This window comes from Amblyomma mixtum, chromosome 5, assembly GCF_055824585.1.
Source record: "Amblyomma mixtum isolate Tamu chromosome 5, ASM5582458v1, whole genome shotgun sequence".
In the NCBI taxonomy this organism is placed as follows: Eukaryota; Metazoa; Arthropoda; class Arachnida; order Ixodida; family Ixodidae; genus Amblyomma; species Amblyomma mixtum.
The window spans coordinates 22,502,616-22,528,461 of NC_143016.1; the positions used below are offsets into that span (position 1 = coordinate 22,502,616).

The 25,846-nt window shown below is 46.5% G+C and overlaps 2 protein-coding genes across 2 annotated transcripts in view; one reads left to right on the top strand and one right to left on the bottom strand.

Annotated features, from left to right (window-relative positions):
* LOC149341528 (lachesin-like) overlaps nucleotides 1–25,846 on the top strand; it is a 142,968-nt gene that overhangs the window by 53,766 nt on the left and 63,356 nt on the right. The window contains exon 2 of the mRNA XM_089543629.1: nucleotides 9,360–9,493. Within this exon, the coding sequence (XP_089399755.1) occupies nucleotides 9,360–9,493 (134 nt within the window). The remainder of the gene's footprint in view (nucleotides 1–9,359; nucleotides 9,494–25,846) is intronic.
* Nucleotides 1,025–5,244, bottom strand: LOC149341529 (uncharacterized). The gene is made up of 2 exons (XM_089542762.1): nucleotides 3,811–5,244; nucleotides 1,025–1,177 (listed from the first exon to the last, which is right to left on the bottom strand). The coding sequence occupies exons 1-2, from the start codon at nucleotides 5,242–5,244 to the stop codon at nucleotides 1,025–1,027; spliced, it is 1,587 nt and encodes a 528-aa protein (XP_089398888.1).

Genomic DNA, 25,846 nt, shown 5'->3' on the forward strand with positions numbered 1-25,846 from the left:
CAAAAAAATCATTCATGGTTCTAGGTTTAAGAATAAAGCAAAAAAATAAAAAAAGAACAGAGCGAGGAGTGTGTAATGTTACGCACCCAACAAAGCAATTTTCTCTGACGCTTTTATGGGAGCATTTATTTAAGCAGGAGCCATTTCCCGTGATACTTAATCTGCCCGCGCACATTCCGCCTTCACCTATCTCGTGTTTGCATTCTTATTCCTGCCTCGCCCCTCTCTAGAGTCTCTTCTTTTCTGCCACTTGCCTGCACTTCGTTTTTGATCTTTTTTTTTTCCACTCTTGTGTCGTATTTTGAAACCTCCCCATGGAAAAGACCTCATGTGCGCATAGAATCACCCTGCGACAGGGCCCATTTTCGCGCCCCCGTCTCTTGCCGGAGGTCACCGAACGTTGACCTTGCAGGTTTTATTACAAGCTCCCGGGCGCCCCTTGCGCCCAACGCCCTCCCCCCCACCACTGCAACCCTCGCACTGGAGGGCGGTCGCCACGGCCCGCATCCAGAGAGTTACGACGAGACAACGCCGAGGGGTGTTCGCGGGGGCAGCAGCGAGGGACTTCTCCCAGAACTGCGATTAATGGGCATCGTAAGACCCTTGTCTGCGCGCGTATGAAAATTACCTTTGCTAGTGCGCGCCCGCCCACCGGCCCGGTTTTGGGCATCCGGGCTAGGTCGTCGAGGGGACGCCGGTCACTTAAAAAAAAAAAAAACAAGAGGCCCCCACTTTTTTTTCTCCTGTCTTCTTTGTGTAGTCAGTTGCGTCGTGAGCTGTAAGGACTGCGAACTCTCGCACCCACTGGCCCTTGAGCGCGCTGCGTGTGCGTTCTTCATACATTGTTTTTTCTCCTCCTATTCCGGCTATTCGGGCGCCAGGCAAGGTGGTGTCGACGCAGTACGGTCGCCGAACGCCGGCGCCTCGGAAATGGGTAGCGCTGAGATAGAAAGGAAGGGAAGGAAGTTGGGAAAGGGGGCACGCGGCCGCTCTACGCGTCAGGCGTCTCTGTAGCGAGGCCTTGTTACGGCGGGGGACCCCTCTCTTTTCGCGAGCCTGAGTGTTTGAAAGCAGTGACCCACATTTTCTCTTCCTCCTGTGCTTTCTTGGCACCCCCTTTATCCGAGCCTCCTCGAAACTCCGCGTTAGGGTTATCGCGCGTTGACTGGGAGGTGCGCTGTGTATACGGTTGGGGCCATGTTTTAAACAGGAGACCCCCTGCACTGCGCTTAGCTCGTAGCGGACAAGATTATGCCGGGTCATTTTCTCGGAGACGACGAAAATGACTTATGTTCCGAGAACGCATGAGTTGCGAAAAAAATCCGGAAAGCCGGCAATAAAGCAAAGCACTAGCGAAAAAAGGCCACCCGATTCTTTCACCAGCATTACCCCGCTGAAGAAGTTTTTTAATTTTTTTTATTCTTCGGATGTTTTTCTAGGGGTCCGCATTCTGTATAACCGCCCTTCTTTTATTTTCCTCGAACAATTTTATTTTATTTCGAAACATGATGAATAGCTGAATTCATTTAGCTGAGTCGAAGGCTGTTTTCTTTCAGACCGTTTAACTCTCATAATACAAGCCACCGCTTTCTATGTGCTACTATTATGGGTATATTAGTCGCACGAGAAGCCGTATTTCCAAACCATAAACTCCGTGAATTCTTTTTCATCGGCAGTGATCCACGTACCAATTTTAACTTCAAACTAGTTGCGCGTTCAAGAACAAAATGCAGAGGTCAAAAGAGATGAATCGATGACGTTCTCAAGGTTGTGCCATATAAGTGAACGATGAGGCGGAGAAACAAACTGCAGCAACTCTGCCTTATTTCGCGATACTCGCAAACGGCACTTCCTTCGCTTATTTCTGAAACTTGCAGTGAAGCCTAGACCTCCAGAATTCCTAAGCGTTTTAAAGAAGCGAAATATTTTTCTGCTTCGAATGCGCTTCAGCCAGAAAATGAAGTAGCACATTAGTGACCCAGCAGATATGTTCAACCGGCAGCAGCGACTAGATACACAGTGCAGTGAGGTGTTTAAAGCCTCTCTCTAACCACCATAGCGACCGAACATGTGGACCTCCTTCGGCCGTTACAGTACACTGTCATGCGCAAATAAGCACAATGACAGAGTGAAGCCAGTAAGCAATCCTCCGCCGTTTGCTTTATAAATAGACTTGGGCAACGACGTAAACTGTGGAAACTAGGTGGCATAAAGGAAGTATGTGGCTGATCAATGACTCAAGTGGACAATTAGGCGTATCTCGCTGAGGGACAAGAGAAATAACAAGGGCGCACAGATACATTTGTTACGAATTGCTAAAGGGACGCACGTCCTGAAAGAAAAAAAAGAAACAAAGAAAGAAGCGCCGGCGTCCCTTTTGAAGGCCTACGGGAGGCCAGACAAGCGAGTGTCTGTGACGGCGCTTACAAAGATAACCGTGGCCCGAATGCGCGCTCAATAATTTACCGCGCGCTCAATCCCGGCTGAACGACTGGGAAATCGAAGCCTCGGCTCTGGGGACCACCCCTCTTCGCTCGGCCGCATCAAAGATGCATGCGGACAAGTAGTCAGTTGGTCACCCTGATTCATCCCGACATTTCATTAAGATAAGCCAGACGCCTCCCTTCCCTTGTTTGTGTTTCCCCTCTAAGCCCTCCCCCTCTTCTTTTTATTGCCTCTCACACGCATACCTTTTATTTTTATTTCTGTGAAAAGCGACGTTCCTGCTGGCTCAAACCCTGCTCAGACCCTGCTGGCTGTCGGTTGCAGATGGGTCTGGTTACTGCAACCATCCATGCGGGAGGGCTACTTCGCTTTTAAAAAAGAAGAAAGGAAATACTTGCTTTTGCCTTTTATTACTCGTTAATGTATTCTTTAATTCGAAAATGACTAACCACAACTTCACGTCTCGCTAAAAGAGTAAATAACATTTATGGACTGGAAAATCTCCCTAAAGAATTTATTCGTGCCCACTGGTAAATAACATGGTCAGATGAATTCGGTAATAGAGCACAAACTATAAATGTAAGACACTTTTACTGTTCACACAAAGGTAAATGAAGGAATAAAACAATCAATGACACTGCGTTGCAGAAGTGTACTCTTTTTTTTTTCCCATATCTACTCCTGTGTGAAGTGGTAATGGCAGCAGGAGAAGGATAGGGAAAGGAAACACATGATGGTTAACAAAGAAAAAATAACCGGCACAAAAAACAAAATTAACAGTTGTTATTATTCGGCACCGTCAAACTCGCTCACTTATTTCTATGCCACCGCTATCCTAATATGATAAGCCGCGTGAACCTTATCTTCCTACAAGATGTCCTAAACGATGTGCTAATGAGATGTGCCAGGCGAAACGTTTCGAGGCGGTAAAAACCACTGGAGTTAGCGCATGTCTACTTAATCTTTATTAACGCGGAAAATTGGGCGTGTTGGTACATGACTTCAATAAATAAATAGCAGCGCAAGGAGACAAGGACAAGAAGAGACAACAAGGACGGCGCTTAACTTCCAACTTTTATTTCTAACGAATCGTGCGAGCATATATGCACTCTGAACAATCCGGCATCATCGTCAGTGCATGCGCAGATATGCCAGCTCTTTATCAGAAAGAGTGATAGAAGCGGAGCTAACACATGTTTCTCCCCGATTATAGATCAACTCTGATTCAATGATTTCCCGCGTTACACGTTGATTATTCTTTTTTCTAATGACGGTGCTAGCAAGGTCTGGGGAACATTCTTCACACGTAAGACAGTGGGCGGCCAAAAGTCCTTCAAAATCTTTTCCTTTCAGGGCATTATCTACATTTTTGGCATGTTCCCTCAACCTGTCATTCACGCATCTCCCAGTTTGGCCGACATAAGTTTTGCCACAGATTAAAGGAATTTCGTATAACACGCCTTCTGCGCATTCAACAAAGGGCCGCCGATGCTTCTTCCCACAGTTCTTTTGCTTCGCTGTCTCGGGATCTGTCATCTTGCACAGCTTTGACAGCTTGTGAGGAGCAGAGAAGACGACTTGCACGTCGTACCGCTGCGCTACCTTTTTCAGATTGTGTGACAGCTTGTGAATGTAAGGTATCACAGCTACCTTATGCCTACGCTGCGCGTGGGCGTCACACTTACTCACGTCAGTGCGTAACTTGTTGAGTAGGCCTTCAGCAACCGAAATGAGGAGGTGCTGCGGATACCCGGCACTGCTCAGCCTATCGGCTTGATGGTTGAACGCTTCTGCGGCGAGATGCGGGCAACTTTTGCTAAGGGCGTTTTTAAAGCAGGAGGTGGCGATGGCTCGCTTAACGAGCTTTGAGTGCGCAGAGTTGAAAGGCAGAAGCGGTTTATTGGCGCGCGGATCATAGCCCCAGCAGACACCATCATCTTTAAAGTGAAGCCTAATATCTAAAAATCTAATTTGGCCGTTCACTGGGAGTTCGTGAGTTAGGTCAAGAGGCCTCATCACTGTTCCAAAGGTGCCCAATATCTCTCTAGCAGCACGTTCAATTCCCTGCGCGTCACAATCAACAACTACTAAATAATCATCAACAAACCTAAAGACCCTGCGGACGTTTTGGTCATTGAAGGAAGAGATTAAAAGACGGTCTAAATGAGCAAGTACAAGGCCACTAAGGGCTGGGGCAATGCAAGACCCGATGCATACGCCCTGCTTTTGCAGGTGCGGTGTCCCTTCAAACTGGATGTAGGTTGACTGTAAATAAAATGTTAAAAGCTCTAAAAAACCTCGGACTGGAACTCCAGCAGCGTTCTGGAAGGCAATGCAGCCAAATTTGTCAATAGAGTGCTCAACGCATTCAAGGATTAGCTTGTGAGGTAAAGAATAAAAAAGGTCTTTAATGTCAACTGAGAAGGCTTGGCGGCCCTTGTCATGATTATGGGAGAAGAATTCTAAAACCTGGTTAGAGTTCTTGACCAGAAACGGATCGTCCACAGGTAAAAGCTTAAGTTGTCGTTGCAAAAAACCTGCGACAGAATGCTGCCATGTTCCAGCTTCAGAGACAATGGTCCTTAGTGGCATTTCTAACTTATGGGTTTTCACGCTAAAGAATACATTTAAGAAGTTTTTCTTGCTGTTATCGATCGCCTTTACAAGCTGTGGAAGGTTTAACCGTTCGCAGAGTTTCTTTGCGCGAGTCTTGACTTTAATCAAGGACACCTTAGGATAGTTGTTGAAGACTGACGAAATAGCATCCCTGGATTTTGTTTTAAAAACTGTGCTAGGCATAACAGTGAAACCACCCTCCTTATCGGCCAGAAGGAGGCGAAGCGAGTGATCACGTAAAAAGGCGGCCACTCTTCTGACAGGCAGAGAGGGAACCGGGTTCTTGCACCGGTGTAGGACATCAACCCCTTCAGAGACAAACCGAGCACCTGCCTCCGCCTGGGTATACCGAGACACCTGACGAACCAAAGATAGTTGCTCAAACCGAGATTCCCTAGGCGGCACAGCAAACTTTGGTCCGAGGGAAAGAACACGTTCCACATAGGCTGGCAAGGTAACGTCACCTACGATGTGCACGTTGCAGGATGGGGTAGCCGAGCTCTGGGCAGGCTTGGCTCTAAGTCGTCTCAGCACTTGTTGCCAGAGGAACTCCGTTGTTTGGTCAGCCAGGACGTGGAAGTTCCGCAGCTCACGTTGGTGCGAGGAGGCCTGTGTCCTGCTACAGACCTGGGCACTCAGGAGGTCACGGTACAGGCGAGCGTGCCGACGCCATTCTGATCTCAAGACCTAGACAACCCGTATTCCATGGCCAGAGGAAGGCGAAATCCCACCGAACATAGCAGTGACTTCGTCGGGTAGGCGCTTGGTTCGTAGGCAGAAGGAAAATTCCCGAGCACGGCACACTGACACAGCGATGCACGAAACGATGGCACACGGATCGGACGGGGCGCACACAGAGAAAGAGCCCTTTGTACTAGAAATGAACTTGATTAACGCGGAAAATTGGGCGTGTTGGTACATGACTTCAATAAATAAATAGCAGCGCAAGGAGACAAGGACAAGAAGAGACAACAAGGACGGCGCTGAACTTCCAACTTTTATTTCTAACGAATCGTGCGAGCATATATGCACTCTGAACAATCCGGCATCATCGTCAGTGCATGCGCAGATATGCCAGCTCTTTATCAGAAAGAGTGATAGAAGCGGAGCTAACACATGTTTCTCCCCGATTATAGATCAACTCTGATTCAATGATTTCCCGCGTTACACGTTGATTATTCTTTTTTCTAATGACGGTGCTAGCAAGGTCTGGGGAACATTCTTCACACGTAAGACAGTGGGCGGCCAGAAGTCCTTCAAAATCTTTTCCTTTCAGGGCATTATCTACATTTTTGGCATGTTCCCTCAACCTGTCATTCACGCATCTCCCAGTTTGGCCGACATAAGTTTTGCCACAGATTAAAGGAATTTCGTATACCACGCCTTCTGCGCATTCAACAAAGGGCCGCCGATGCTTCTTCCCACAGTTCTTTTGCTTCGCTGTCTCGGGATCTGTCATCTTGCACAGCTTTGACAGCTTGCTGTGAGGAGCAGAGAAGACGACTTGCACGTCGTACCGCTGCGCTACCTTTTTCAGATTGTGTGACAGCTTGTGAATGTAAGGTATCACAGCTACCTTATGCCTACGCTGCGCGTGGGCGTCACACTTACTCACGTCAGTGCGTAACTTGTTGAGTAGGCCTTCAGCACTCTTTCTGATAAAGAGCTGGCATATCTGCGCATGCACTGACGATGATGCCGGATTGTTCAGAGTGCATATATGCTCGCACGATTCGTTAGAAATAAAAGTTGGAAGTTCAGCGCCGTCCTTGTTGTCTCTTCTTGTCCTTGTCTCCTTGCGCTGCTATTTATCTACTTAATCTTTCTGCATATCTTCGACAGGATGTCGCGATGACAAAATAAACAAATCTCAACCAAAGCGCGGGTCGGCGTAAAAGGTCCTTTAATGGCATAATCAAACTCCGCTTATAATGATGACTACTTCTAAAGCCATTGAAAAGCCGGAAATTGAAGGGGTTCCCGGTTTTCGTTGCACTTTTGGTACGTTTCTTCATATTTCTAATTTTCTGAGCGTTAGCTTCATGCACTTCTGTTTTGCAGACACAGGCCGGCGCAGATTTCCCTCTACTTTAGGCTTGTTTGGCCGAGCGTCATCTGTAAATCTTTTGCTGCCATTCAATGATTACGTAAGACATTTCATAGCACTCAGGAAGCAATTCTTGCGTAATTTTTCTCCCACTATACGTTCAATGTGAACGAGTGAATCTGGCGGATCATTTCGTCATTGCATCGTAGGCGACGTGCTGACGTCTTCGCTTGTCAATGGTTTACTGTCGTTTTCACAACCCCCCGCCCCCTTTTTTTTTAAACAAAGAAAGAATGAGGTAAAGGAAAAGCTCCTTTCTTGTGCACTTTGACCACCTTAATAACGGTTTTCTGAAGGCAATAACAGGAGTAAAATGAGAGATAAAAACTTGTTTGGAATAATTGAGGCGAACATAAAAACGCGAACTTAAGCAGACTGTTTCGGCTGCTATCCATTGCAGTCTAGGCGTCTGGCTTCTCTGCAGAGCCCCGATATTCACCTTTTTTTTTTATTCTACTTCTCTTTTTTTTTTTCATTCCAATTCCACAGTGCCACCGATACTGTCGTTTGTCAACCTTTTTCTCTCCTTTTCTGTTACTCTGGAAGCATCAAGATGCCGGATCAAGAAAGAGGAAACAAAGAGGCTGTGTATAAAGGGGATAGAAAAAAAGAATAAGAGAATGATGGAGCGAAAAAAGAAAGCAGCCAAAGGCGGTAGCTTTGGGACGGCGAAAGTAGTTCTAAAATGGTCCGGCTTTGCCGCAACGTGTTCTCGTTTGAGGAAGCGCTGTTCTTCGGCGAAGCAGCCCCAGTGACGTCGCGGGCATCCGGGCAATCCCCGCGGCGGGCAGTCACGTGACAGATAGGACCCCTGGGTACCTTAGCCCCAGCTCGGCCGGCCCTTGTCCTTCGGGTGGCGTGGAGCCGCTTATATATGTGTAGTACGCACTTTATGGGACCTTTTGCTGCTGCTCACTTTAGGCACTTTTTTTTTTTGTCTATTGTGTCAACCTCCTGCGTCTGGGTCTCCCTCGGAGGGCTCTCTCATCGTGGTGCGCGTGTGGCCGTTTTACTGTCTTGATAAGCCTATACTCGCTATTTTGTGTTTCCTCGACGATAATGCGGGCAGTTTGACTGGTTCCAAGCTCGCTCTATTTTCCCTTAGTAGCATCTCATTCTTCACGGGACTCGCGAAATTTCTGACTCCATTTTCCGGCCGTTATCATGAGAGGACGTTCGCGTTCGCCCCAGAGAGACCTTCTGTCCTAACCAGGAATTCATGCTTGCCGTTTTAGCTGCGTTTGGACAGAAATACAATATTTGTTTCAAGGGTCATGGCATGATAACGGAACAAGATATTAGTTTCAACCATTGCACCCGTTGATTCGGCCAAGAGAGAAATTTTTGTTTAAGTGGACGTTTAGTGTAAAGCTATACTCCTAACTGAAAGTACATTATGAAGGAATAGATATTTATTTTAAATTCAGTTCAATTACTGAAATATGCAACTTGTTTGCAATGATTCTGGCATGGGGGGAGTGCTAACTGTGAATGGCAAGGTTTGACGCCACAAGGAGTGAATACTGATTTTTTTCATAATTTTGTGCTGCTTGTGTGCATCGCGTTCTTGTTTGTTCCAAAGAGCAATCCCAAATCGTCTGGTTCCTTTGTTTGCAGTGCTTACTCATTATGTTTCTGGAAAGGTCACAGAACACAAGCAGTTCCTTTCCAGCACTGTAAGACACAAAATCACTGCCCGCAAACTTAATTCTTTCCTTTTGCTTCTTTTTTATATTACATAACCAGCTAACGTAAAGCTATTCCAATGAAGAGACCTTTCTAAATGAGATAACCTTACAATCATGTTAAGAAGTCAGTGCGCAAAAAGCCTGCACATTACCGTCTGCTAGTTAGCAAGAAGCTAAATAGAACATGTTGAACTCATTAACCTTTGCCCCTGTATTGTTTGCACTTTTCATTTATACTCGCTTATGCTAACTACAACAAACCGATGATTACCAAATAAGTTTTCTAAGTTATGTGGCTGTTAAAAGCAAAATGTTGCCGAGGCCAAAATTGCTTTTTAATCCACCTTGTAGTTTTATCATTAATAAAATTCGGCCCTTATTATCGAAATATGTGTTGAACGCGCTAAAAAAGATAAAATTTCAGTGGGATGCCGCATTGATGGCGCAATGTTCAGTAATGAGAGCCTTATGTGGACTCCTTTTCTTGCTGTTCTATTTTGCAGGGATTCGAGGCAACAAGGCCGCGGGCACTTCGCAGACGGAGCCTGAGTTCGCGGAACCCATCCAAAACATCACCGTACCCGCCGGACGAAAGGTCACCCTCGCCTGCGTTGTAGACAACTTGAACAACTACAGGGTAAGTTCAAGAGCGCGAATTTCTGGGCTAGTCGGTTCTTAATGCGCATAAGGTGTAACCAGCGAAAACGGGCGCAGGACAAGAAATAGGGAGCACACAAACGACACCCCTGGACTTAAAACTGATTTATTGGGATGAAGAAACCAGCATTTATGTTTTTTTTTTCTGCGCAAGCACACTCTCCAAACAAGGAGATGGAAAGATATTTATGAAGATAAAAACTGACACTCCTTTTCGATAACAAAAGCTGAAGGATCGCTTATGCCCGCCTCCACAGTCTTTTCGATTAAAAACGCTTCCAGCTGCTCATGCTCACGTCATGCTGACGTCCCGACAGATAATACTGGTCGAGGGAGATAATTTGTATATCCAGCGGCGTTGTGTGTGGGCCTCCAATTTCTTTTCCTGTATACGTTTTCGCTGGTTCCACCCTTTATGCATTCTCTACGGGTTGAGTGCATGCGGCTATTTATCGGTACAACAAACAATTCCAGCCTTCTTGGATCATTTTTAATTGTGTGGAAACTGCGGAATATTGTAAGATACTGTTATGACCGTATTGATGAAACTGATCTAACCGTCACGCGCGCAGCGAAATCTCGCTTTTAAGGTTTTTCGATCACTCGCACCGGAGAGTTACGACTGCCATAGAAAAGCAAAGTGGTGCATTTTTGACAATAACTTCGAGGATACTGTTATGAATATATCGGTGGGTATGGTCTAATCATCCGATGCTTGGCAAAGTCTTGCTTTTAAATGTTTTCGCTGCACATGCACCAAATTGTTAAAGCAGCCGTAGCAAAACAATGGGGCCCGTTTTTCTTACAATAAATTTCAGAAAACTTCAAACGCCATGAGAAGGAATCTTCAGATATATTAATTGTGATGGCGGAAACTTCCGATGTGCGAAAATATTGCGTTTATAAATGACGGCTTGTTTAAAACAGGAGTTTCTCCAGAATTTCTAGGTATGAGGGGCACACAGTATTAGCTGCCCACATTCTTGAGCATTCCATCACAACATGTTTCGCAGTCTCGATCCTTTTTAAGTTGACTGGGGTTTCGACAGTGGTTGCTATTAATAGCAGCGCATTTTTGGTTATGACATCAGTCGCCACACATTGGCATATACAGGGTGTTTCACCTAAGACTTTCTGCAATTTTTAAAAATAAGCTATATGAATTAGATGCGCGCTTTTTCTGGCATAGCATTGTCAGTGGTGTAGTACATCATAATGCAGCTAAGCCGTGCTAACTAGCAGGCTTGTTAACCAATATTTAATAGTTAACTTTTAAACTATTACCGTTGGGCTCCTTAATTATTGAGAGGCATGTAGCCCACCGTAAGTAATGTCCATATCCGTTTTTAGAATTTCGAGAACGCGATTATCCTCGGCGCTGTGGCCCAACAAATTTTGGCTATTTCGACGAGTTAGGTTCACTGGAGAGGTTGCTTTGCCTGCAAGCTTCTCAAACCGCATGTATTTTGGCGCGATGTAGGCGAAATTTGTTGGGCCACAGCGCCGAGGATAATCGCGTTCTCGAAATTCTAAAAACGGATATGGACATTACTTACGGTGGGCTGCATGCCTCTCAATAATTAAGGAGCCCAACGGTAATAGTTTAAAAGTTAACTATTAAATATTGGTTAACAAGCCTGCTAGTTAGCACGTCTTAGTTGAAATATGATGTACTACACCACTGACAATGCTATGCCAGAAAAAGCGCGCATCTAATTCAAATAGCTTATTTTTAAAAATTGCAGAAAGTCTTAGGTGAAACACCCTGTATGTATGGCCAGCAGCAGGTTTATAACCATTGTGAATTGGATGCGCCAGTAATATTGACGCTCAATAGAGCGCGCCAGCTGTCTGTTGATGCATTTTAAGAAACGGAGAGAGCTACTCAAGACGTAAAGGAAAAGAGGGAATGACATAGGCGACATCATTTAAAGTCGTAAAACATCGTCGTGAGAATAGTTATAGCTCATTAGGATCTCTTTAGCATAGCCATACGTCTAGAAAGGAAACGACAACCTTACTGATAATTTGCTGACAACTTTCTGCTCATTTATTCTTTTTCAGTTTTTAAAATATCAGGCCTTGCTTAATGTATTTTTGCCGTACTTTGAGAAGGTGTCTTCTTTGGTTCATAGTTCTTTTCTTCTTATCAAGGAAATGCAGTGAAATGTAAGTCTTTCGCTAGAATCCAAAACACGAACCGGTGATATATACATGGAACCAAATTTAAAAATCTTTTCGCGCCTAAAATTCCTTCTTGATGGCCTGATGTCTGGGTTATCAGCTTCGTGGCCACCGTGGTCAGCCGTGGTGCCCGTCGTAGATCAGGTCATTCACGACATCCGAAATTGTGTACAAATGGTCTTGTGCATGCGGTTGCGTTTTTCGCCTTCTCTACTCATCGCCAATATCTCGCAGCTGATAACTATCGGCTCTGGCTTTGACAAGCTGTCGTACTTCAAGTTAATAATGTTTGGACCACATAGCACTCACAGTGTTTGAACCTGTTTTACACCGTTGTTCCAGCTCTTCGTGCATATGTGTCCTATATGTGCGCGAACAGGACACCTCCAGCAGTCATAAGAACACCTGCGTTTATGTGTTTGAATAGATTGTTATCAACATGTTAAATTGCGACCTGCTGCTTATGAACTGCACGTTTTCTTCTGCTTGACGTCAGATGTACGTATGCTCCAAAGAAATAGAAAATTTATAGCATATAACCAGCAACTCCCATCTCCCGTGGGGTGTTTGTGTTCTTCAGCGAGAATTTTTTTTTGTAATCCACTTGCTAGGAAATCAGTAAATTTTCTGGCATTCAAATGTATTATTACCTTTAGGTATTTTATAACAATTAAGCTGGAAAGATTTTACACAAGATCCGAATTATACGCGTGATAATAGCCCATTTGATGTACAAAAGATTAAGAACACAGTAATCTTGGTTTTGTGAAATAGGAAGCGATGGTAAACGCGAATCCCTCAGAAAGTCATGTATTTTGCTAGGCGGCATATGACTCCGGAGCTGAGTCCGAAACTTCAGTTATTTTCTGAGCGAATAAGAAATTTAAGATTACTTCAGTAGCAGGAGTTCAGGAAATATCTAGTATAGCTCGACAACGACGTAACAAAGATCATATGCTTGCATTTAGTGTACAATTTCGTCTGCATTTTACTGCCATATTATCAGTGTTTGGTCAAGCAGCTGCACATTGATCTTTCGGAAAAATTCGCGGATATGTAAACAAGATGCCCATAACCTAAGCTTTGGATGTTATAAACATTGGTGACTGAGCTGCGCTAGAGCAATCGTAAACTGGGCTGTAGAAGCACCGTTACTTCTACCGATACTGTGGCGTTTGTACCGTTTGACATCTAGAAACGGGAACTAAAGGTCAATAATCCTGGCGGTCACTTACGAAAACGCGCAGCGATGAAATATTTGAATGAGGCAAGTAAGACGTGCTTAGTGGCACCTGGTTGCGCTTAGCTATACTTAGCTGGTTTATAAAACGTGGGACATTATTTCAAGAGAACGAGAGAAGAAAGGTGAAAATAACAGTGCTGAGATTCTCTTAAATGTGGAATGCGCTATAAAAAGGAGTCATATCACAACGCAGCGCTCAATATTATCACGGGATGATTACAACGCCGTGGGTGATGGATGAGATGATGTAAGTGGTTCTTTAATGAACTATTTATTAGGCTCACTTGCTGCATACTGGGTAATAATAATAACAGAATTCAGACCTCCTCTGTACAATGCGCACAAGTCGTTGAAAGGCATCGAAGAGTTAAGCTGCAATTATGTAAAGCACAGTGCAATGTAGACCTGTTCAGAAAGATTATTCCTTTGATGCTCATTTTTTTCTCGATATTTTCTTGCCCCGTTAAAAATGGCAAGAGGTATTTATTTTTGAACCATTTACAATGCGTATTTTAGAAAAAAAAATGGATTGGTTGCCTTTGTAGTTGTCTGGTCGTGTTCAAGTTTAAGCATAGGCTCAGCTGATGCACCTGCGGAAAGTGTGTGATTTCCATAGTATTTCACTGCGAACCTACTTCTTAGATTTAGCGTTCCTGGAATTCAAAAGGGCCTAAAGTGCGCAACTTGCTGTTACTAAACATCAAATATGGACTGTTGGAGACTCCCAGACAACATATGCTTCACTAACGGCCCTTGTTGTAAGAGCGCTAAGTAGGTAGCTTGTCTCGCTTGGGAAGCAAGAGAGATATTTCCCCGCTTCCCCACAACAATATCCACATTTTCTCATTACCATTGTTATTGCGCTCGCTCCACTTCCCCACCATTTCGAGCAGAAAATAGCTCCGGCGACAGCCGAAGACAACTCGCGCAGCTCGCGCACAGAAAGTAACTAAGAGGTCGCTTTTCTTTTTACAGCTTTAATGCTGGGCTGAGTCATTCCGCTTGTAGTCTACTTTCTGCCTTCTTGGCCCTGAGGGCGGCCTCAAAAGGAGACGCCTCTAAACGACGTGGAAAAGAAAGCTCGTTCAACGGCTTGTTGTTACGAGGGCTCTCGTTCACCTTGATCTTCGCGTTATTGATTCGCGGAGGAAACTTCACGCTTTGCAAACGGGGCTCTTTGTGTTACAACGACCCTCGTTTCGGAGACGTTTCTCGAGACACACTAGCGAGGAGAATAATTCGCCCGGAGCGGAGGAGAAAAAATAAAACAAAGTGGGACAGGAAGAGCCCGGAGAAAAGAACGGAAGTCGTTAAGAGGGTAACGACAGGATGGTGGCATTATACGGAAGGAATAAACTTAGAAATGGCTTCGCGGGTGTGCTCCTGAGAACAGACTCGGTGAATGAAAATAGAGGAACGAAGGAACAACAAAAAAGAGGAGAAAATAGCACGTTCAAGATATTTTCGTTTCTTTATTTCGAGGAAGCCAACAAAACTTAAACAGCCTCGGTGAAAGGAAGAACACGCTATTGCTGTACCGAGTGAGGCCGTTTGACAATATCCCCACATGAGGCAATCAATATTTTGACCGGAAAAATAAGCTCGGTCCGGGCGAAAGAGGTCGCTTGGGGAAACCGGGAGCTCCCGACAATGGCGAAGCCGCGCGCTGTGTCATAGATTGGACCTTTCGCGACGCACGCACACACGACCGGACTGAACCGTTTTAGAAAACGCACAGAGGCGGCCATGGCAATGGAGGCCGCAGCAGCACCAGCAGTAACAAAGCGGCCGCACAGACACTGACAAAGAAGCTATTTCGTAGGCGCCAATTTTTGTTGTCGCTTTTTCCATTGCTGTCTTTCTTTTTTTTTTTTACGCTGGCATAGTGACACACAGACACGCACACACACGCGCACTCTCACAGCCGGATAAAGGGAGATGGAAAAGAAGGACACAATCATCGCACACATGGCGCGGGATTCTTTTAGGCCGCGCAAAACGCAATTGAGAAAAGGACTCGTACGGCGTCTACGACTTCGAAGACCTGTATGGCCTAAATTGAAGACCCTCACTCCCACACTTTCTTACTGTATGCGGATATCTTGACTGATACTTTTTTTTTTTTGACAGAGAGAGAGAGAGCAAGAAAAAATATAGAGCATTTGGCGGGACCGCCGTCCGGAATGGGCAAACGGAGCTGCTGTAGGAGAAATAAAATAAAAATTACACGTGACAGACAACGCCGGAACAAAGTGAGAGAAAAGTGGAATGAGATCTGGAGAAAAGTTGGGAAGGGAAAAAAAACGCAAAATGGATCGGGGAAGCCCGTAACGGAAAACAAGTACAGCAAGAACAACCGGTCACGTATAGAACCATGTAAAACGCTTGATGGAAGAGGCGGAGCTCATTTATGAACAGCTATATAGCAGTGGGAGAGGCGAACCCTGACCCTCGCGGAGCGGTGGGAGAGGTAGGTGCCTCCAGAGTCGGCGGGCAAACGACGTTCGTTTGCCGTCAAGAGCGCAAACGGGCGACGGTGGTGGCGGAGGCCAAATTCCCCTCTCTCCCGCCCCGGTGGCCGACGTAGAACATACGGCGCGCCCCTCCGTGCGCTCTCTTCAATAAGGGGCGGAATGGTGTTATGTTGTTGTGAGTATTGCGAGAAACAAGCGCACGGTGCCTATTTGGCCGATGCCGTGCATGGCCCATGAAGTGTGCGGATTGTTTCATACCAATCGCGAGCCTCTGTCCTGGGGGACTGCACTGGGAGCGCAGGAGAACACGAACAACCCCCATTCCACCATTCTGTCTTTTCTCTTCTATTTTTTTGTTTCTAACCCTGCGTTGCTCGTCCCAGCGCTTTCGTGTATTTTATGGAAAATGTCATTTAAGGGAATAAAGGGTGGGATTACTTGAATGTCTCTCAGTCCTTGTCCCGCTACAACTGAACTCGCGTAACTGTGCAGGCTTCGGTAAGCACATATCTGTGGTGCCTGAAAAATGGGACGTGTAAGCGTATATTGCTGCGACATGTGCTTATTAGAGAAGATGTTCGCAAGCCTGTGACTTTTATCTCTCCGGCCTTCCTTGACCTACAGAAAAGAGATTTAGTTCAGTAGTTAATTGGTGATCACATTCGCAAGCAGTTTTTTAAGCATAAGCTACAATACTCCGGGCTTCTGCTCAATATCCTTTCCAGATAGAGGAAAAAATGGCGCATTATCTAAATTGTGATCTTCTAGTGCTTGCCAGTAAGCGACAAGAACAGTACAAGAATAAGAGCGAGAAAGGGAAAGACGCATTGCAGTTTGCTAGTATCCCGACGAGCCGATGATATTTCGAAACGACGGATTACTTCGGTCTAATCCTGAAAACGATCGAGTGGGTAGCGTCAGCCTTTGGTTTGGTGCGCGATACTCTGCCTGAAAAGGGAAATGATAGGTGTAACGTTGGGATACCGGATAAAGCAGAGTGGGTCAGCAAACAAACATGAGTTAAGGACATCTCTGTCGAAATCATGAAAAAGAAATTGGCTTGGGCGGGGCATGTAATGCGAAGGCAAGATAACCGATGGTCATTAAGGGCAACGAACTGTATTTCAAGAAAAGTCAGGTGCAGCAGGGGGCGGCAAAAAGTTAGGTTGGTGGATTATATTATGACGTTCGAGGAATAAGGTGGCCGCCGCTGGCACGGAACAGGGTTATTGTACAGATATGGTAGAGGCAGTTGCATACAGCAAATGTAGTTAGGCTGGTGATGGTGTTGACTCGGCCTCAACATCGGCGGCACTGCAGTGTAAGTTACGGCGGCGGTGAGCAAATCTGGCCGATATTTTAAAGAATTTCTGAGGCGAGAACTCCGTCTTTTATTTCTGCAGTCATTATAGCCGGGCGTACTAAAGGGCGAACGCTTTGGAGAACTCAGACTTCTTTTGCTGACGCTACCTGCAACTTTCCAATCAGCGGTTGCAAATTACGGGAAAGAGTCGAGACATACACGCATAGTATGGTTGAGCTTACAAGCAAGAGCATGTCTGATGCACCAGGAACTTTCTGATCTGCTGCTTACCTGTTTTCTTTCTTTTTTTTCCCTTTGTTCTTACCGTCGTTCTATACGGTTTCCCGTACATTCTTACATTCATGTTTGTGTGTTTTGTGGCGATCCTCATGGCTTGCAGTTATCTCTGGCTCGGCAGAGGCCCATCTCCCGGGTGTTCCAATGGCGTTCCCCGCCGCCAGGCATGATACGGCGCCCGCGCACTGCGCCCGACCCGTTGCCCAAGACGGCAATAGCGCTCGGGCGCACTGAGCGCACGCGTCCCGCTTCGCGCTGCAGCGTCATAGCGCGCGATCACGGGCCCCGGTCGGCCCACGCTCGGGGGCCCATAGACGCAGTTCATCGCGTTAATTTGACTACCAAATGAGCGCCACAGGCAGAACGGCGTCCGCTACTCAAACACGACGAAGAGCTGCTTCGTTCGCCACTCGCGCCGCCTCGGCAGTGGCGCCTTCTTTCTTCCCTCGTTTTCATCCGCTCTTTCACGTGGCTCCCATCATCGTCGGCGCTGCGAAGGCGCCTCTGCCTACGCAGGGGCTTTCTCCTTTTGTGCTCCTCCATCGTGCATTAGGGAGCGGATGGATTGACTTTATGGCGATGCGCGGACCTAGTGGAGCGCGCAGTTTGCGCTCACCTATTGACAGATGACGCGACGCAGGCGTCCTATAGCGTCGTTTGGTCGCGAGAACAGCCTTGTTTGTCGACGCGAGGTTGTTTATCCCCCCCCCCCCCCCCCCCTCCCCCGCCCCGCACTTTTTATGCATTTGGTTCTCGCTAGAGTATTTTTTTTTTTTTGCCTTCAACCGCTTGCTCATTTGCATCAACCTGCCTTTAAAGCTAACTAAAGTCGACCTAAAAGATGTGAAGTTCCATAAGTTCCACGAATTCGCCAAAGTCAGGGGCAATGAAGCAGCGCGAAATAGCATACGGCAGTAAGGCCTATGCTCGCTGCTGTAGTTTTGTTCCATTCTCTTATTTCAGGGACGTTATCGCTGAATGCGCTCATGATGTGGCTGGTTCGTCCTGCAGATGGTGACAGCCTAAAGGCATGCATAGATATCTTAGAGCTAGTCACCACGCGCACTTGTCTGCTGAAATTGCCACTAGTGTAGTGAAGCGCTCTGGTGACTATCAGTACAAGCGCAGTATGGGCAACTGTTTATATCGGTTCCTTTGGAAACTGAATAAGAGGACATTCTCAGCCCAACAAGACGGCAAAACCCTTGTCTCTTTTACAAGCAACCATAGATCTTTCTGCGATGGTGTGTGCAGTGTGCGGTTGGTGTGGCTTTGAGTGGGCAGGTGAAAATTTCTGTAGTCCTCACGGAGGAGGTTGCTTTCTGGAATAAGAGGAATGGTAAAACTGTATGCCAAGAAAAAACTTTCAGTGAAAATTGTTTCCAACTGTCATCCCTTCGTAAACGCTACGGGCCTCACCGTTCCTAGCACATCAGCACTCATAAGCTCAGTTGCAAGGCGAGCTTCTTTCCAAGCGCGCAACAAGACAGTGCTTGTGGTTGGGTAAAGGCGGCTGCTTATTCCGTTCATTTACTTTCATTGTTTCAAATGTCAGCGTAGTAAAAGAACGCGTGTCTGTTACTGCGGTTATCGGTCGTTGCTCCTAGCATGCGGGTTTTTTAATTGAACTCGCGCCGCGCGATTTTTATGAATTTTTCTCTTCAGGATTAATTGCGTCCCATTCTAGACTTTCTATGCCTGTAACCTGCCCGGCCGAGCACGCGGGGAACTCACACCAGCCTACCCTCTCACAGGCTCACTTTTAAAACATGTTTCAGGCGGGAGATCGATTCGTGTAACAAAAAAGCAGCAAGAAGATCATCGCCAAAATCTTCTGCAGCGGCACCGTTCCTCTCTTATAAAAACGGGAATTAACCCACATGCTAGCGCACTTTTTTAACATGACTGACTGCACATTTGGGAGCGGTGAGAGGAGCCCACAATGTTAGTTTTGTAGCGAGGACTGACGACAATCAAGAGGCCTAGTTAGTACTTCGCAGTAACTGAACCGCGCACTAACTACGCGATATTAATTACGTAGCACCCCTTAACGAGCTGGCGTCAACATTGCGTTGCATTTGCTTCATGATTAACTAGAATTTCTCGGCGCGTGGAGCGAGCAACTAAGAGCTGTTTACCTTCTAAGCGCATCTTCTTATAGCTGATGTTAACCGTCTCTACATTCGTGATATTGCATATTTTTCTCCAAAGCGCTTCTTTCTTTCCGCATTTTTATTGTCTTAGTAAAGAAAAAAGATGGACTAACTAAGGCGCCTTGCTCATGTACTTGTTGCGTTCTATATAAACATCATTACATTAAGAACCACACGTTTTCAGACATCTTGCAATCAGGGCTTTTCTTACTTCTGTCTCACCGTCAGTGAGCCTGAAAGGTATTTGAAGCAGGTCATCACAATGATGGCCCCATTTTGGAGAATTACATTAATCTCAGAGCCCCGTCTCCCTAGCGAATCTTCTGAAGGCGCCGCTTTATAAATACTTCTGCCCTAATGAGCAAAGAAGCAGTCGCGTGGTTTTGAAGTCTTCTGTTGAGTCGGTTTTTAATTTGTCGCCTCTGAGTTGCTTCTGCAGTTGCGTTTTGTATAGAACTACTCCTTTGTGGCGCTGAAATTTTACGCGCTTAGGTTTTAAGACACATGTCTAAAATAAAGAAATGAACAAGGCGCCGAGAGGCTTTTATGGAAATGATTCAGGATGTATTGGAATAATCGGATCCGAAAAAAAAAACACGGATTTCTATGGAGGAAAATTTCAAAAATGTAACTATGCTGTGTAGTGTCAGCGCATGTTAGGGATCCCAGATGGTCTAAGTTGATTCGGAGCGCTTTACTCCGGCGTCCCTCATAGCCAGTGGGTTGCTTCGGGACGTTACACCTCGCATATCGCACTATGCCATCAAGTGTCAGTGACCACGCAGTCAAGTGCGGCTATCATCAATGCAGCGCAGTTTGGCGTTGCGCTGTAGGTGACAGGGTGCAAAACATTTATTCTATCGAGCGGCAAAAACTCGCACTCTTGCGGAAGGACTGTGCGCCGAAATGGTGTACCTTAGACAGAACACGACTTCAATGAGCTCGGGATGGGCCGAAAACGCCAACGTTACATCACTAGTCGAATGAACTGTTATGTGCTCATCTAACTGCTCCTAATTTTTCAGTTTAATAGCCTGCAATAGGAGCACTTGTATGCAACATGTGAGAGAGACTACTAGATCACTGTCTACGGCATGCTCTTCCGAAAAGAGCGTAGGTTAAAACGAAACGGACATTATCATCATGTTAAAGTGCTTAGATGGCAACAGAACGTCTCTATTTGTATGCGTTCTTACAATTAAACAGCCACTCCCACTATGTCTTTAAAATCTAAAGCGTTTATTTGACAGCGGAACACCTCTATTTGGTTTATAATGATGTTTTCAGGGATGTTTCATCATTATGTTTAGTTGGCGAGTTTTGCTGCCTGGTTAACGATCAGAAGCGGAGATGCGAAATTTATGTAACTACGCGTTTTCTGGTTCCATTTTGTGAGCGTATAGGTAGCACAGAACAGAACAATTCTGTGACAGAAAATGAATACAGTATACGTTAAGAATTACCGTGGACAACAATAATAAAAACGTAATCAGGGCATAAAAGTTAGAATTGTAATAATGACCATTACCTGTTTGCGCGCTTATTACGACTCCTCTGCTAGCTCTACGTCTAGTTTTCTTCATAAGAATAAAATTTGCGCAATTCATTGTGACAAACCAGGTGTATTTGGGGCGCGAGAAACGGAAAAAGCAGGAAAGATAATTTTAATGTTGATTCCTGTTTTTTTATATACTTTGATAAGTACGTGTTTATGTTCGGGATGTTACGATACTCATCGCTTATATCATAATCTGCGGCAGAGTCACGCATTCATGATTCTGTTGTTCGTGCGGGAGGGCCTCACCATGTCGACCGTATAAAAAAAACCCTGCCCGAAGGACAACAAAAACTAAACATTATAAAAATGCGGTGAGCGCGAGACATAGACGGATGAGTGCAATCAAGAAACTGGCCTTCGTCATAAACCCTCTTGTGTTTCTCGATTTCAAGGCAAAACAACAAGGCACGAAAGCACTCAGCGTGACAAGAAGATGGGACGGGTGAGCAAGCCTCTGTAAACAACGTAACTTAGTTTTCCATATTGTCTGACAGCGCGGAGCGCTTTCGTCGTCATTGAGGCTATAAAAGACATTTTCATTGGGCTGTTTATAATTCACAGCTTCCCGCTATAATAGTCTGTGTTTTTTTTTTTTTCAACGAGGATTAGATATGCAGGCATCGGAATTATGATACTGTCTACTTTTTTCGTACAGAGGAAGCCCGTAATGGAACACCAAAAAGCGTAAAACAGCTTCGAGCTGAACAAAGCCTTTTGTGTTTTTTTTTTATGAATGGGTGTTAAGAAATTCATGAATAACGACAGGCCGAAGTTTTTTTTTTTTTTTAGCTTAAGCCGAGAGAAAGAGTTTGTGAACGTGTGGTTGGATTACGAGCGTGGGAAAGCAATCGATAGCATTTCCATGCCCTTCTGTAGCGCTTCGTGTTGATAAACCATCTAACAACGTCAAAGTAGTTGTTTCATGAAAGACGGGCGAGAGGCTCGTGGCGTGTGCTGGACGCTGATAACCAAGAATGGCTCTTTATTTGTCCAGTTTCTGATCACATTAATCCCACATTGTCCTTGGATGCTCTCCCAAGTAGTTGCCACCCTTTCGAATGGCGCGCGCTCCAAAAGCGAAATTATGCGGCTTGTTGGAGAGAGATTGCAGGATGTGATTTGTGTATTCGTTTACAACACGCGCGACAAGCTCCTTCTCTACGCGTGGTATTATTATGCGGCGTGAGGTTTTAGTCTCATAGCCCTAATACGGGATTAACTTGTATCCGCCCTGTTATCGTTCTCGTGCATGCATATGACCTTGAAAACCGCAATAGCCGCGATTAAGTATCTAGTTTGACAATGTTGTTTTATTTTCGGCCATGAATTCAACGTGGTACGGTTGCTAACTATGGGCGTTCTCAAATGGTGCTTCAATCCATTCATGCGCTAACACAATATTAAAGATTTTTGGTTAGGAACATGAATCACAAAAAAAAAATGGCTGAGGCTTAGCTAAGGTTAAGCCTAGTCAGATGCGAAGCATATTGATGGCTAGGCTTGGTAATACATGGCTTTCCTTGGTTGACGTTCATCCCGCTCTTCATCGGTCTCTGTGGCACGCTGAAGCTTTTTGCTTCTCGTTCAAATCAGCCCTGCTTCTAGGCGGCATCCCAACACCTGGCCGCCTCGTAAGTGCCCGGAGAGCGAGGCAAGCTCAGCTTTATACCGCTGCGGTAGCGTCACGTGGTCAGCTGCAGCGCCTCTGATGTGGAGCCTCCACCGCCGCGGCCGACCGCGCGAGTCGGCAGCCCATCTCTCCTCTGCTGTGACGTCATGTTGTCACGTGGTCAGCCGCCGCGCCTCTGATGTGGAGCCTCCACTGCCGCGGCCGACCGCGCGAGCCGGCAGCCCATCTCTCCTCTGCTGTGACGTCATGTTGTCACGTGGTGTGTAGTGTAGCTCTAGTAATATGCTTCGCATAAAAGCACGGCACACAGAAACAGGGACGACGGGACATACGCTTCTCAAGCTATGCGCCAGCTCACCCAGCAACGTGCTACAAAGATGCTCGGGCACTGATGAGTTTTTCTAGACATCTTCGATTATGCCCCGCCGCGGTGGCTCAGTGGTTGCGGCGCTCGGCTGCTGGCTCGAAAGACGAAGGTTAGATCCCGGCCGCGGAGGCTGAATTTCGATGGAGGCGAAATTCTAGAAGCCCGTGTACTGTGCGATGTCAGTGCACGTTAAAGAACCCCAGGTGGTCGAAATTTCCGAACCCCTTCACTGCGGCGTCCCTCATATCCTGAGTCGCTTTGGTAGGTTAAACCCCAATAACCAAACCAAACATCTTCGATTATGAACATCACACGCACCCGACCTGTACACATGTTATGTAGTGTCAATAGAATACCTGTATATTGCACCTCTCTCCTCCCTATCTTTTCTGCCTGTTCCCTTTACCTCTTTCATTTCATTTCTCCAGTCTGCCGGCCATCCCTTTATTTCCGCTGCCCCAGCTCAGGAGCTTACCGTAGCGATGGCAGTTGCCGAGGCTAGCAAAAATCATTTTCTTCCTTTTATTATTACTTTTAAATAAACCATTACTACTGCTACCAATACTAGATTGTAAACCAGGGGTCTGGGGCATACATCTGCACCACTTGAGTGACGAAAGTTATTCGTGGTTATCCGCGGTGAACGAAGACGCATTGAATCCAAGGATAGGGCATCTTCTCGGCATGGCGACGCAGCGCCAATCGCATTAGTGTTATCAGCAATGCCTTCTTCAACTGGCGCCTTTACTTTCGTCACGATGCAACGGTTGTACGCACTCTCCATTTTTCTTTTCTTTTTTTTTGTATACAAGCGACCTGGAAGATTTCCAGGCATGTCATCTTTCAGATATGTTATTCGCACTTTGTTCCCGAATTTTTTTTTCGTTCCGAGCAGGCAGTCGCGCTTTATATATTTCAGGTGACGGTGCCAACAGCGAGGACGCGCTAAAAGCGAAACGATGTCGATACCCTAGTTTACTTTTTATCTATCTATTTATTTTGCAATACTACGCAGTACAGAGTCGTCTAAGAAAAAAGAAAAAGAAAACTCTGTACTTGTGCGCAGGTGCTGACTGGAAATGTTTACCCGATCATAAAAAGTTGAAAAAAAGAAAGTGGCGATGCCAAGCTTAGTGACTTGAACAAGGAGTATGTCTTGAAGAAAACGTAAAGTTTTGCTCATCAGGGACTAGGTGAACTTGAGGAGAGGACAGTATTTTGTTGCCTGCTGGCGCAGGTGCCAATGTGGAAACTGAGTGAACAGTTCAACTTGGTAGTAATCTCTAAATGCATTATCAAAGATAGACATGAACGCATATTCATACTCAGTATGGCATGCAATAACATTACCATAATGCGTTGTGTGTCTTTTTCAAGAGGATTACAGCAGTTGGGCCCCTAAAGCCTCGTATCATTTAGTAGCCGCCACGGGAATAAAAGAAAACATTGATTAGCGCAGAGAGTGTTGCAAAAGCTGGAAGTAGCATAAAAATAGCTCGGCGAAGAGGTATTTCAGTGTATGTCTTCAAAGTAATGAACCTAGCCGTCTATTTGCGTATATAAACAACGCAAACAAAGATCGGCACTACGAAGTGAGTAATTATCACGCTTTTGCGCCTATACAGTCGTGAAATGTTTTGTATATACTGAGGCAGGAAAAACTTCAGGGACCCGCAACATGCACTCAAAAGTTCGTTGCTCAAAGAGTACATAGCAGTGGGACCGTTCATGAAACTTTCCTGCTTAATTACGTAGTTAATTGCGGCCCTTCGTTCCCGCTCACACATCATGCTATTCTCATTGCTGTTGTTGTAAGCGGGCGCCGCGTCTCTGCAGCCCCGTCAGATACACGCCTGCATGAGAGAGGCGGCAACGTTCCCTTCGGCGCAAAACAATTACACGAAACTCGCTCCCAGTTAATCTTCCCTCGAATAAAACAGGCCGCTCGCACCGCTAATTCCTTCTCGCACCAGACGCGAGAGCGTGGCACGCCTTGGATGATGAAGACCGTTGCTGCTGCAGCTAGACGACGTCCAGGCTCGCACGGCGAGTCTCAAGCATAACCGACGTGCCGCATCGCAGCTCGCTACCAGAACAATACAGCACGCTGCTTGACAGTCGCCTAGAACACAGTAGAGCCAAGCACAGAGAGCCGGCACAGCGGACAACGTTGCGCACTTCCACAACGGACAAGCGGATTCAGCGGAACTCCGGAGATGTAACGCAGGAAGATGCGCCGCCGCAATGCAGCGCCTATCTCTTCACTTCCTTCGAGACGCAAGCGGCTGCGGCCCAAGCCTGGACCCGCTGAATCCACCCGCCGGGGCGGTCCCTAAAAACAATAAAACGAGCGGCAACCTTCTACAAGTTGCCTAGATCCGCGTTAGAAGGGTTCGCCGCAACACTGACCCGGCCTGCAACAACTTTTCGTAGTCTGCGCAGGAACGTGCTCCTAAATGGTTTGCTGCACGTGCTGGAGGTTCGGGGAGAGGGGGCCCTCTGCGGCAGCTTGGATCCAGGCTTTCACTGACCGAGGACTGTGGGCGCGACTCTTGCGCGAAACTTTTCGCTGATGAACTGCTGGTGCAGCGAGCTAGCGCGCTCCCTGCGTTGTTTCCCTGCGTTGGGGATCGGTTCAGCATCTGGCTGTTCGTGCTGCAGCATCCAGAGCGTGTGCGTGCGCAGTAGTGGTAATGGCCGCGCGCCGCAGGGCCACCCTCTCGAGTCAGCTGGCGCGCGAGAATGCCGCCTCCTCCAGCGCTCTCTCCCGTCCGCAGCCTGTCGCCCAGCTAGCGGAGTGGGCGTGAGGAGGTGCGGCGCAGCAACGAAATTTCGAGGAGCCTTCCCCGCTGTGGTGGCAGAAACTTTTGCTGGGTTTGGTTATGCGAGGCCGTTTGTCTTCGCGCTCACCAGCGGTGACCACCTTGCAATCTGCTTACAGCGTGTCTGAGTACATTACCTCGACGAATGTGAACGAGCGCGTTGTGGAGAAGAGTTGGTGGACTTGGTTCGTTCGGCGCTCTTCATATCCAGCTCTTCGGATCAAGGCAGCGCAAGAGAGCTGTTGTGAATTATGGTGAGCCTAGCGTTCCACTGGCTTAAACGCGCCGCTGCGAAGGATAAT